This window comes from Neofelis nebulosa, chromosome 7, assembly GCF_028018385.1.
Source record: "Neofelis nebulosa isolate mNeoNeb1 chromosome 7, mNeoNeb1.pri, whole genome shotgun sequence".
In the NCBI taxonomy this organism is placed as follows: Eukaryota; Metazoa; Chordata; class Mammalia; order Carnivora; family Felidae; genus Neofelis; species Neofelis nebulosa.
The window spans coordinates 121661711-121675698 of record NC_080788.1 but is presented as its reverse complement, the minus strand read 5'-3'; the positions used below and the strand labels follow the sequence as shown (position 1 = coordinate 121675698).

General features: G+C 41.7%; 1 protein-coding gene across 23 annotated transcripts in view; it reads right to left on the bottom strand.

The window, feature by feature from the left end:
• Window positions 1-13988, bottom strand: part of TTLL5 (tubulin tyrosine ligase like 5) — a 289301-nt gene that overhangs the window by 224223 nt on the left and 51090 nt on the right. For all 23 annotated transcript variants that reach the window (XR_009264632.1, XR_009264633.1, XM_058739730.1 and 20 more), the window contains 3 exons: window positions 8521-8622; window positions 6637-6728; window positions 5501-5608 (listed from right to left, as the gene is read on the bottom strand). Coding sequence is in view for 21 of the 23 variants with exons in the window: in XM_058739730.1 (XP_058595713.1) it covers window positions 5501-5608; window positions 6637-6728; window positions 8521-8622 (302 nt within the window). In the remaining 2 variants the exon portion in view is untranslated. The remainder of the gene's footprint in view (window positions 1-5500; window positions 5609-6636; window positions 6729-8520; window positions 8623-13988) is intronic.

The window sequence follows — 13988 nt, the reverse complement described above, 5'->3', positions numbered from 1 at the left end:
TTCCTCCCCACCACCTGAGGGCAGGGCCATGTCTTACCCATCATTATACTACAAGCAGCCTGCACCATAAAAGGCACCTAGGAAGCAATCAAGAAATACTAAAAGAAAGATAAAGAAAAGATAAGAAGAAAGAGGAAAAAAAAAAGTGAAAAGCATTTGACAATTAAATTTTTTATCTTTTATTTTTTTTAATTTTTAAAAATGTTTTCATTTATTTTTGAGACAGAAAGAGACGGAGCATGAGCAGGAGAGGGGCAGAGAGAGAGGGAGACACAGAATCTGAAGCAGGCTCCAGGCTCTGAGCTGTCAGCACAGAGCCCGACGCAGGGCTCGAACTCACGGACTGTGAAATCATGACCTGAGCTGAAGTCGGATGCTTCACCCACTGAGCCACCCAGGCGCCCTTATTTTTTTATTTAAATTCAGTTAGTTAACATACAGTGTAGTCTTGGCTTCAGGAGTAGAAATTTTTCAAAAAGACAAGTAATTTGCAGTTACTCCCCCAAAATAACCCTGGCCACAAGACTTGAAATATTCATAATAAAGCTTACCAACCACAAGGACAATAAGAGACATTCCTATTAAGGTTTTTACATATTAAGACATATTAAGAAAAAACTTGATAAAAGGTGGTCTAGGAAGGGAGGAAGAAAAAAGATTTGATAGAGAAAATAATAACGCATCCAAGGGCTAACAGATGACTAAACATGGCACACCACTAATTGTGAAATCAATCCACTAACCCTCCCCAGAAATAAAGTCCCAGCTGGAGCTGTAATCCTGAGGCAGTGGAAAGTGCTGACATTAGCCAGTCCACACTGCCAGTCAAATGCTATTGTATAAAGGAAATTCTTTTTACCTTGGCTTTGGATTTGAGTTGCAAACCTAAGGAGGAAGTCTTTATCTGGGGTCCAGAAGGAGAATTTGGAAAAAAACAGATCAAGATCCCACAGGAAAATGAACTAAATAAAAGAAAAAGCCCAGAGCCAATTTGTTAACTAGTCCAATAAATCAATATGGTATCTGGCTACCATATGTAAAGGTAGATTTGAAAGGAGTATCTAGGATTCAGGACTGCTGATTAGAGCCGAAGAGTGCCTTTTTCAGGCCTGATCTGCTAGAAAGAATGATATCATTTTTCCCGAGATCTAGTTGCAGGAGAGCAGAAGGAGAATCCAGGATATGGGGCATGCCAAAAGTGGCTGGGCTCATCAGAACTTGTCTTTACGTGAGTGGAGAAAGGGCCAAGGAGACCTGGATCCCAAACCTGGCTTGGCCATTTGTTAACTGCACAACCTAGCATAAATTATTTGACCTTTCCAGATCTTTTTTCCTTGCTATAAAACATGGGTAATAAATACCAACAAAACTCTGTTAACAGGGCTAAAGGGAATAACCAAGGAAAAGTGCTTAACAACCAGTAGGTACTTTCTCCCGAGTTACTTTCTACGGTAACTTCTCTTCCCACCTGAACAGGAGCATGGGCTAAACCACAAAGTGAACTGTTTGCTGACTTTCACTACGATGTTGGTGGTGGTGGTCAAGCAGTTTACGTAACTGAGGAATGTATGCTGCCCACTTTCCTCCCTTCAACAAATATTTATCGACACCCACCCTTTGAGACTGTCGGCTTACCCCGCAAAATGGTCTAGAACAACAGCAATGAAAAGCCAAACCAGCGCTCATTCAACAAAGAGGTGTACTGAGCATGGACTGTCCTGAGCAAAGATGCTACCGGTCTCTGCCCTAAACAAAGCCAGCCTTGCCAGCTCTACAAGTGGCACGGACAGCTGGCCCAGAGGATCCCAGGCTGGAGAGGGCCGGGGTCTTAGCCTGTCACTTCAGCCATCCTCACACACATAGATAAAACTGCCGTCAGCAGCAGCATCTGTAAAGGACAGCTAACATCCTGTTGCTTTGGGCTGTTTTTCTCCAACTGGTCAAAAAAGCCGTTCTCCTTGCCAGTTATGTCACAGTGCCAATTTCCTAAGCACGTTTAAAGGGTGGCTGTTTACTCATATATTTCACATGGTACCGTATTTTTACAATCTTGAGGGCAGTAAAAATTAGATTGCCAGCAATCTATTTTATTGGGAGGGGCATCAAAAACTCTGTAAATCAAGAGTACAAGGAATGATCAAGGTGACCTGCCTGCCAACCATCTTGTGGGCCCCTGCCCTCCAGGCCAGGTCTCTTTCACGTGGGCTCTTCTACTCGTGAGCCCTGGAACCAAGGGCAAGGCTCTTAGTTTCTCAGGCCCCAACTTCTTTATATGGACTAATTGTTCTCTGGGGTCCTTTCCAGATGTACAAATCTATGAGAAGGCATTACATGGCTAAGTTTCAAGTAGTTTATGAAGGTTACTAAGTCTACATTGAAATGACAATAATATAATGCAGGTGTGTGTGTGTGTATGTGTGTGTGTGTGTGTGTGTGTATACATACATGTGTGTATATATATCATCCCATGTAAAATCTGGTTTGAGAGGAATAATTGCTTAGAATCTATGCCTTGCACAGAGCATGGACTGAAAATAAGTTAAATGCATAAATAAACAAATGAATGGGAATATTAGAAGTACCTAAAAGCACAGTTGGGCTTCACAGATGGTGGAGCAGGAAAGAAATCATGAGACAGAAACACTTAGATAGTACTGGAATGCTCCTGGCCAACATTCATAATGTGTAAGGGCGAAACAACTAAAAGAATATAGTGAACCCCATCACTGGACTACTGGCTTCCTCTAAAAGCACCAACGCTCTGTGTAAGCCAAATTCTTCTGGGAAGCTCTCAATTCCTGTTTACTCTAAAACAAATAAGAAAGAAAGAAAAAAAAAACGAACAAAACAGTTTTATTCCTTGTAACTCAAATCCCAAGGGAAGTTAGTAGGAGTAAGTGGGAGCCAGAGAGACTCACACAAATATACGCACACATACAAAATCATACCTGATGGGGGAGAGGTTAACGAAGCACACAAAATCCCAGGGCTGACAGGAAGTGGAATTAGAACCACAAAAGCCAAGAAGACAGTCAACAACTTAAAAAACTCCAGATGCACTCACTTTATTAAAACGGAATAAAAGCAAAGAGGAGGAAAGGAGACCCACAGATGATGAAATGGACTTAGGGGTATTTCACTGAGTCAGGGAAAGTCACTGCTTATTTCATATTGGAATCTCTACTGCCATTAAGTTCCGGAAATTCTCAAAGAGAATTTGTTCAAAAAGAACAAAGATTTTTATACGAAGAAATTAAGCTTCGTATAAGAGCCAAGTAGATGTGGAAAAGAAACCTTAGTTTTTTAATCCAATGAGGTTTTTGAAGTTGGAAGATATGTTCTATGCACCCCTTCTTCAAGCAGTTTATAATTAACGCTAAGAGCTCTAGGCCCTTACCAAACCAGATCTACTAAGAAGCTTACTATCAGGCCACCAAAAGGCAATTAAAGCAAGTACCAATGTTCAATAAACATTTCTTGAACATCTCCTAAGAGCAAAAAAACCACTATGCACAAGAGGAGCAGAAACTAGGGAGACGGTGCTGCTGTCTACAAGGAGCTTCCAGTCCAGGAGGGGAGACAGACACATAAATGGGTACCAGATGACAATCAGGTACCACTGCAGATTATGCATGGGAAGCTGCGGGTGGAGGGGGCTAACTCAGACTGGAACACTTAGGAAAAACGTCACCAAAGAAATGATACTTGACTTCATCTTGAAAAGATGGCGGTGATCTATTAAGTAAAGGAACACGAGGAAAAGATTCCCGATGCAGGATAAAGCAGGTGCAAAGGGCAGAGGCGAAGGGAAAGACCTGGCAGGTCCAGGGAGTCAGTGTAAGGTGTGGTTTGGCCACAAGAGGATGAGAGGGGAAGGGGAGACAGAGAGAGACTACTGACATTCGAGAAGTTAAGCTCGGAGACTATCAGGGAAGCACATGTGTAAACAAAACGTCACAATATGAGAGGAAAAGAACACAACAGAACAGCATGAGAGAGGAGGCACAACAGGGCATTTTGTTAAGCAAGGGTTCCTAGAAGAGACAATGTCAAGCTTAGTCTGAGAATATGAACAGGAGTGTGCCAGGCAGACAGGACCGAAGAATTTATACCGAGGCACAAAGGCATGGAGTGCTCGGTGGTAGAGCTGGATTATAAGGTGTAAGAGGAGAAATTGAATTCTAGAAAATTCAGCTGTGGTCCGGTACTTAGAAGCCTGGAAGTCCTATCAAGTTTCTATTGACTAGTTAACCCTAAAGAGCCATGAAGGGTTTTAGAGGACATGAACACGTCTATACTTAGAAAATATACCACAACCTCTCCTTTTCTCATATAATTTCAGGTCTTGGTTTGTCTACGGTCTTCTGTTCCTGGTCTCAACACCTCCCTTTGTTTACTGCCTCTCAAGTACAGACTGTTATGATAATCCGTGAAAGAGATCAAGAATTACTCATTCTAGTTATAAAAACAGCAAAGAAATAATTTCTATTGAGTGCAAATTGAGGATCAGACATTGGGCCAAGTGCTTGGCATACATCATCTCATTTGATCTTCCTGGTATCCTTGGGAGATAGTACAATTCTACAATGGAGGAAACAGGACTGGCGTAACTTGCTGAAAATAAGAAAGCAAGTAAGGGGTGCAAATGGCTTTCACACTAATTCCGTCCGTCAGGCTCTAAAGTCCGTGTTCTTCACTTTCCTGCTACCCTGACTCCCGAGCGAGCCATGACTCTGATATCCTTACTACTGTATTACTTTCATTATCCCCCCAGCAACAACCCTAGTGTGTTTTACTAACAAAGCCTAACACCTGCTGAAAGCCTAGTTGACTTTACAGACACACTGGCAATCACTACACAGTTCACATCCACACAGAAAGCAAAGTGCGCAGGTGTCCTCGGTGCCAGTCATAGCCAGTGGGTCAGTAGGCAACAGGCTTCCTGATCCAGGAGTTGTGAACTGTTTCTTACTCCTTCTCTGTGCAATCAGGGAGTTAAGGGTGGGAGAAGAGGGGAGGGAGGGAGGAAGAGGAGGAGAAAAAAAGGGAGGGGGGGCAGAAACCCACTAGAAAGAAGACTAAAACAAAAAGGAGGAGTCATTGGAAACTGGGAGAAAGCACACACTGGTACCAGCCAGAGCTTCTTGGAACGGTTCCCAGTCTGGCTGCCAAGGGGCTCTGGAATATATTTGTTAGAGCTGGATTCCTGTACAGTCCATTGCAGGCTTTTTCTGATTGCGCTCTGACAGAGAGACCCACACTTTAGTTCCAATCCCTGCTTCTCGCACAGAAAGCCTGTGAGTCCTCAGGGGACCTCCAACTAAGCTCACCACTGGCCTCTTAGTAGGGCCCTCATATGCCACCTGAGCTTAGAAAGAAAAACCCGCCACACACACACATTCTTACTTCTGTAGAATCACAGAGCCTCTCTACCCCAGGATCCCCCCAACTTCCCAAGCCCCTTTTCACACAACATATTAAGCTTCGTGAGTCTCCTTACCAAAACAACTGCTGCGGTGAGGAACAAAGGTTTTACAGGCTGTAGCAATAGCTAGTTCAGCGGAGATTATAGTCTTAATAATCAGGTCTTCCACATGGGCCATCAATGCTACAAAAAAGAAAAAAAGAAGAAGAAGAAGAAGGAAGAGACACTATAATGTACAGAGTAGAAAAACTGGGTTCTGGAACACGGTGTGATTGTAAAAGCACATGTGCTCATTCCAAAAAGTCTCCGGGTGGCAGGTCTTGCAAATAGGTACTCCAGGAGAAGGCATTATCTATGAATAAGGTGACACGGTCAAGAATGTGGGTGCAGGGGTTGTACTGAAGTGGCATCCTATGACAAAAGACAGACATGGAATGGAAAAGAAGCCTTACTTCCCCCTTCTCAGGCTTCTCCATCACCCTTCCCCTTTGTGGACTGAGCTGAGCCTTGTTGCACACTGTTTCCCATTCTGCTCAAGGCTCAGCCGGTAGTGTCCATTTTGATTCCAAGCCCTGTACTCAGACTTGACACTGCTCATTCCCCAATTCAACATGAGTGAGGCAGATTAACTTTGAAAAATTTGAACTCAGGGCCAATATGAAGACAGTACTTCAGTCTGCAGCTCAACATTCAAGAAGGATAAATTCACTAAAGGTTAAAGGACAAAGTGATGCCTTCCAAACTAGAAACAAGAAAAGGGATTGGGGGGGGGTGGTGTCACAGAAAGCCTGTTTTCCATCTTCTATAGGGCAGGAAAAATCAACATCAAGAACAACAACCCTGGGGTGCCTGGATGGCTCAGTCGGTTGAGCGTCCAACTTCGGCTCAGGTCATGATCTCGCGGTCTGTGAGTTCGAGCCCCAAGTCAGGCTCTGTGCTAACAGCTCTCAGAGCCTGGAGCCTGCTTCCGATTCTGTGTCTCCCTCTCTCTCTGCCCCTCCCCGCTCATGCTCTGTCTCTCTCTCTCTCTCTCTCTGTCAAAAATAAATGAACATTAAAAAAAAATTTAAAAACAAAACAACAAAAAGAACGACGACCCTGTCAGAAGTCTCAGAGACATTACCAGAATTAGAGAGAACGATGCATGCTGAGAGGCACAGTGAGGTTATACAGAAGAGAGAGATCACAAAGGAAAAAGGCCTGGTACTCACCAGTTGTATCTCTGCCTTCTTGTTTCAGATACCTAAGCATGGCACTCATGCTCCATTTGTTCCCATAATCCTCCACTTCTGGATCATCACAACTAAAACAAAGGAATGGACCGAAGTCACACGTGCAAATAGGCCTGGCTGTAGAAACCAGATTTTTTTTTTTTTTTTTGCAAATACTTGTCCTTTTAATCTTTAGGAAAACATTCCCTTTGCGGACCTCCACTCAGCACCTATTCTTAGTCCCTTTGTCATATATCCCTTTCTACCACTGATTTATTTTTTAATGAAAATGCATATAGCTTCTCTTATGGGGGGTGGGCAGGGGAAAAGGCAGCAAATTCTTCCTTAAGCAAACAATTATTATGTATCACGAGTGGAAGCAATGTGTGAAAGGATGTAAACGATTTAAGAGTGGCCACAATACGTGAACAGAAGGACACGTTTGGGGCTGCTAACCTAGTCTTTGAGGTGAAAGTCATATGAGCCCACAAAACAACTTCTAATGCCATTTTGAGACCAGAACTGAGTCTTGGTTGGCTAGTGAACTAACGTAGTATAACATTCTAATGAGCTAACCTAGCATGAAACTGCTTTAGCATCTGAAGCAGGCTCTCTCCTCTCTAGTGGTAGCTCTCCACACAGCTTTTCTGGATACCCTCCGAGGTATCGCTGAAGGGAGAATCCGTGAGAGCGACAATAAAATCAGTGAAGTGCCCCACCACCAGAGCAGCAGACTGCCAAACGGGGTACACTGTCATGACTACTGGAAAGGTCTTGCGTCTGGAAACTGTGTTTTGCAGATGCCCCCTCATTCCCTACCACCACCCCACCACCCACCAGTTGGGTGCATGTCTGCTCATCTTCCAGGGTGAACGACAGGGTATCGTCAATTCCAAACACTGGTCACAGGACACTCCGTGAAATCTACACAGCCTTGGCAACTATGCCATCGCTTCCAGAGTCTTTTTCTCTCTTTCCTTGGACTTTCTAGACACCTATTTTTAGTCTGAGTAGAAAGTGACTGTTTGGGTTTCTTTTTTATTTTTCCACTTTCTGGCAAAATTATCAGGATGAAAGAAAACAGAGCAGAAGGGATGTTTCCACACAGCTGTGCTGGTACTCCCTTCCACTGAATCGTTCTCTGAGATGGCCTCATTTCTTTCTTCATTTAATTTATTCCTAACTCTTCTTCCCTCTGATCATACAAGCATTTACTTTAGAAAATTTTAGGAAATACATAAAAGTGCAGAGAAGAAAACAGAAGTCACCCACCCATAATCTCATCCACTATAGTTAAGCGCTGTTGACATTTTGGTATATATCCTCCTAGTTTACATTTTCTCTCCCTCAGCAAAAATAAACAGCTTTAGTTATCTTATAGATTCAAAAAAGAACTTAAACTATAAGTAGTGTCTGGTAACCTGCTTTTTCCACCTGACAATGTACAGTCATGAACATTCTTCTCTCTGATCTTGTGTGTACATGTCTTGTTATTTCTTAAGGTTAAGTTCCTAGAAATGGAAATGCTGGGTCAAAGGATACCAATATTTTTTAAGCGTTTGATACATTTTGCCAAGTGCTGAAATGACCTCATTTCTTGTCTTCTAAAAAGTTCCATATGCCTATTAAATTCCCACCCCTAAGTCAAGTGAGGAAAGACAGTGAAGACGAAATGTGGGAAGGCCTATTTTGGTAGAGAAAGGGGACGCCGTAACTGGGCAAGCAACGGAGAAGCAATAGCAGGTATGCCTCAAAACTACGTTAAACGACAGCTTCCTGTAAGTTCCATGGAGATAAATGGAGTGCAACAAGTTGACTTTCCACATTTCCGGCACCTGCACGTGAAACTGATTTCCTGGCGCCCGGCTCGCATGCAGCCAGTACCTCACATAGTCTCCACTCTTCTTATTCACACTGTAGTTTGTCAGGTGCATGAACTGGTTCCGAATGTTCTTGGCTCCTTGATCATATCGCACGGTTGCAAACCTGATAGAAAAGACACAAGTTACATGCCAGGAACAGGGGTTCAAGGAAATACAGGCTTGAACTCAGGATCAGTGTGATACTAATAAAAGGAGGGTGACGTCATTAACAGTGAGTGCTTAATAAATGCCCACTCCCATGGTGTTTCATATATAATATGTAATTCGTTCCTTAAAGCAATTCTCTGAAGTGGGTAATATTATATCTGATTTTTAGAGTAGACATAAAAACTAAAATGTAACCTGGAAAGATTAAGTAACTTGTCCAAAATCACTTGTCCAAATGGATGTACTACATCCATTCTTGATACAAAGCCTCAACAAAGTAGGTTTAGAGGGAACATACCTCAACATAATAAAGGCGGTATACGAAAGACCCACAGCTAATAATCATCCTCAATGGGGAAAAACAGAGCTTTTCCTCTATAGTCAGGAATAAGACAGAGATGTCTGCTCTTACCACTTTTTCTTCAACCTAGTACTGGAAGTCCTAGCCTCAGCAATCAGACAACACAAAGAAATAAAAGGCATCCAAATCAGCAAGGAAGAAGTCAAACTTCTGCTATTTGCAAATGACATGATACTATATATAGAAAACCCAAAAGACTCCACCCCAAAACTCCTAGAACCGATCAACGAATTCAGTAAAGTCTCAGGATACAAAATCAACAAACAGAAATCTGTTGCAAAGAATTCTACGTACCAATGATGAAGCAGCAAAGAGAAATTAAGGAATCAATCCCATTTACAATTACACCAAAAACAATAAGATACCTAGGAATAAACCTAATCAGAGAGGTGAAAGACCTATATTCTGAAAATGATAAAACACTGATGAAAGAATTGAAAAGCATCCCATGCTCATGGATTGGAAGACAAATAGTGTTAAAATATCTCTACTACCCAAAGCAACCTACACATTTAATGCCATCCCTATCAAAATACCACCAGCAGTTTTCACAAAGCTGGAACAAACAATTCTAAAATTTGTATGGAGCCACAAAAGCTCCCAAGTAGCCAAAGTAATCCTGAGAAAGAAAAGCAAAGCTGGAGGCATCACAATTTCAGACTTCAAGCTGTATTACAAAGCTGTAATCATCAAAAACAGTATAATACTGGCCCAAAAGCAGACACATAGGTCGATGGATCAGAATACAAAACCCAGAAATGAACCCACAATAGCACGGTCAACTCATTTTTGACAAAGCAGGAAAGAATATCCAATGGAAATAAGTCTCTTAAACAAACGGTGTTTGGGAAAACTAGGCGGCAACATGGTGAATGACACAGGGCCACCTTCTTACACCATACACAAAAAATAAATTCAAAATGGATGAAAGACCTAAATGTGAAACCCGAAACCATCAAAATCCTAGAAGAGAACACAGGCACTAACTTCTTTGACATCAGCCATAGCAACTTCTAGATACATCTCCTGAGGCAAGGGAAACAAAAGCAAAAATAAACTAGTGGGACTTCATCAAAACAAAAGGCTTCTGTACAGGTAAGGGGAAAAAAAGAGAGAGAGAGAGAGAGAGATTAAGGAGTGCACTTGTGATGAGCACCAGGTGATTATGGAAGTGTTGAATCACTATATTGTCCACCTGGAACTAATATTACACTGTATGTTAATTAACCGGAATCTAAATTAAAACTTTAAAAAAAAAAAAAAAAAGGAAACAGCATGGCCAGTAACAAAATCAAGGCTGTCCAATTCAAAACGCATGCTCCTTGTTAAAAACTGAGAACAAACTGAGGGTTGATGGGGGGTGGGAGGGAGGGCAGGGTGGGTGATGGGTATTGAGGAGGGCACCTTTTGGGATGAGCACTGGGTGTTGTATGGAAACCAATTTGACAGTAAATTTCATATATTAAAAAATAAAAAAATAAAAAAATAAAAAAAAATAAAATAAAATAAAATAAAAAAAAAACAAAAAAACGCATGCTCTTAGTCACAATGTTGTTGTCTCTTATACATCTGGTTAAATGTTGAAACAATCATTTCTCCCTAAATTGAATTATTTTCTCACCCACAATATTGCTGTTTGCAAATCTGGCTGTTGTAATAATGTGTTGCATTTCCATACGTAATGTTAAGTTCAAAGAAAACAACTTTAATAAATACATAAATTCCAACTCCCCCCCCCCCCCCCCCAGCCCATCACACTGACTCCACAACACATGTTCTTAACCACAAGATGCTGTTTCTCTGATAGAACCTTAGACAAACAGGAAGGATGAAAAACGAAAACAGAGTTACCCATGCCTGGGAAATTGTGTACACGACGCTGTGGATGACAGAGCATTTGCTGGTCAAGACACCTATGGGGTGCCTATACGGTGCTGGCACCATAGCATTCTATGGAAACTATTAAGCAAAAAGAATAAAATGACAGCAGAATGGTCGATTTAAAATACACGGCTGTAGAAATAACAGAACTGACCTATAAAGTTCCTTTTAGGAAAACAATAATGGCAACATTAACAGCACACAAAACCTAGGTCTGCAGGACAACATAACTATGAGCACAGCGTAGGAGACTAATTCCTGAATTTGGAATGAAGGCAAAAGACAGAGGGATTAAACAGGGAACCCACTGAAAACAGAGCAGCAATTTGATATCCTGGACTACTGTCAAAAGAAGACCAAAGTATAAAATATACGTGCCTCTGAAGGAAGTAACCAGGGAAAGAGAAACCTTTCCAGTGATGCTCAACATCAACAAAAGGACACTCGAGTCGAACGGTTATGGTAAATATCAACCCCTGTTTACATACCACTATAACCATATCACCCCTCACTAAAGTGGTTTTCCCAAGAGGCATATCCAAGTGTGTGAAAAAAAATCCTGGACGGCCACAAGTTTATTTTCATATGATTTACAAATTATTTACATATGCTTACTCAGACTATGAAGTCAACATGAATTTTTACCACATTAAAGGGCAGCATTTAAAAATTTTCCTCTTCTCTATTTCTTCTCACCCACCCACTATCTCTTCCTAATTCCCTGTACTAGAAATATACAAAAGCCAGAGAAAGAGAAGTGAAAAACAACCCCGGCCAAAAACCCAAAATTAAAGTAAACAAACATGAGGACAGGAAGAAGGATGTGGACAAAGGGAAAATGTTGACCAGGCATGTACGGCTAAAGGACAAGGGCTTGATGACCATTATATCTGTGTGTGAGAAGGACCTGTGATTTTTCTCAGAAACTTCCACTAGTTATCACCTAACTTCTAACCATGCCACTCCATGATGAGTAAACCTTGCCTGTGCCTTCCAATCTTGCTTCTGTAGACATTCTCCAATCAAGCAGGAGACCATCATTCTCTGAATCCTTCTGAAATGCACAGAGGACCCACGCGGCCCCACAGAGGCTGCCTGCCTCATCCAGACATTACCTCACAGTGACATACCTCCTGCCATCCTCTCCCCTAGAAGAATAATGATTGAGAGGGAGGGAAAGGGTTCTGCTTCAGAGAAAGAGGGTTTTCATCTCTTCTCAATAAGAGTATCTGATCTAACCTGGTCAACAAGAAAAGCCTGGCAAAAGCCTGGCGGTTGAGCAACCTGGTATTCCACACATCTGTCATTTTTACGCCCTTTTTTTTTTTTTTCAATAGAACTGCATCTCTAAAAAGTAAGTTTTCTTCCTCCTAATCATCCTTCTCACTGAGGAATTTATATTCTCAACTCCAGCAAGGACAAGATCATTAGTGTCACAGAGTGGGTCTCTAAAGAGCGTAAGAAGCAAGAATTAGAGAAACACAAAAAAACTTAAGCTCAATGGAAAGTTATCAAAAGAGCCAAAAACTACACTATTTCCTTAGCCTGACGGAGAACGTGGAAGACCACGTAGGTGTGTGTGCTCATCTTTCCTGCTAAGCCAGGAAGATACCACGCTTCTCACCAAAGTCCCTATTAAACAGACCACTTCCATCTCTGGTCACCATCTTCCAACACTTCCTTCGTATCGTCTAGACCAAAGTTCCCACTGGCCTACTAATCAAGTTCTGATTAACCCACAAACTTAAAAAAAAACTTGAATGACTTGGCCAACATTTAAAAATCAGACCTTCCTTCCTGCAGCCAGCGCTTACATAAGGAAGATGGACAGGATAGGAAGGCAGCCCACAGGCAGTACAAGGAGGTTATCCGTGTAGCGTGGCGGCCTCACAGGGGTAAAAATCCACACAAGGAGGGCATCTGACGGGGGGCGGTGGCCAAGGTGGTTGAGAGATTGGCTACACAAAAGGGAACTGAGTATATAAATATGTTAGAGATAATGGGAGTCAGATTTCTCACTGTTGAAGAAGAGAGACTAAAAACAAGGAAAGAGAAAAACTAGAATGAACCCTGTAGTTTTGAAGAACTGGGAGGTATTAGAATAAATTCTTGCTTTTCAATGTATGGAAACATTTTACGAAAGTAAATATGGATGTCAGTGTGTATATGTGTACATGAACACATAACAAACGTAGATTTCTGAGGTGTGCCCATTTCAAGGACCTGGAGCAGAGACACCCCAGAGCAATGAGCTTATCTAGCTCTCACATCTTGCTTCCTAAATACTCTTCTCCATTAAAAGCAATCAATGCCCCTTGGAGAAAATGGTTGATTCCAGAGCTGGGACAGAGAAAGAACAAGATGAGCCAGAAACATCTGGTGCCCAAAGAAATGACAGGACACAAAAGCCAGCTTACAGGGGCTCCTGTTGGCCAAATCTGAGACACTATGACATTAAAATAAATCCTGACAGCAAAGCATCATAACCCATTAAGCAAAATAGGAATCCTTACTGGTATAAATAAATAAATGAATAAATAAATGGGAAGAAGAGACAGCTCTGCCTTGGAGCAAAATGCCAAATAATAAAAGAAAAAAGGAATGATGGAATTAGAAAATCATCATTTAACAACTGTCATAGTAATAATTCAGGCAAGAAACATCAATGGATATTAAAATCACTGGGTAAAAAATAGACACTCAGATCAATGGAACAGAATATAGAATCCAGAAATGGACCCACAAACGTATGGCCAACTAATTTTTGACAAAGCAGGAAAGAATATCCAATGGAATAAAGACAGTCTCTTCAGCAAGTGGTGCTGGGAAAACTGGACAGCAACATGCAGAAGAATGAACCTGGACCACTTTCTGACACCATACACAAAAATAAACTGAAAATGGATGAAAGACCTAAACGTAAAACAGGAAGCCATCGAAATCCTCAAGGAGAAAGCAGGCAAAAACCTCTTTGACCTTGGCCACAGCAACTTCTTACTCAACACGTCTCTGGAGGCAAGGGAAACAAAAGCAAAAATGAACTACTGGGACCTCATCAAAATAAAAAGCTTCTGCACAGC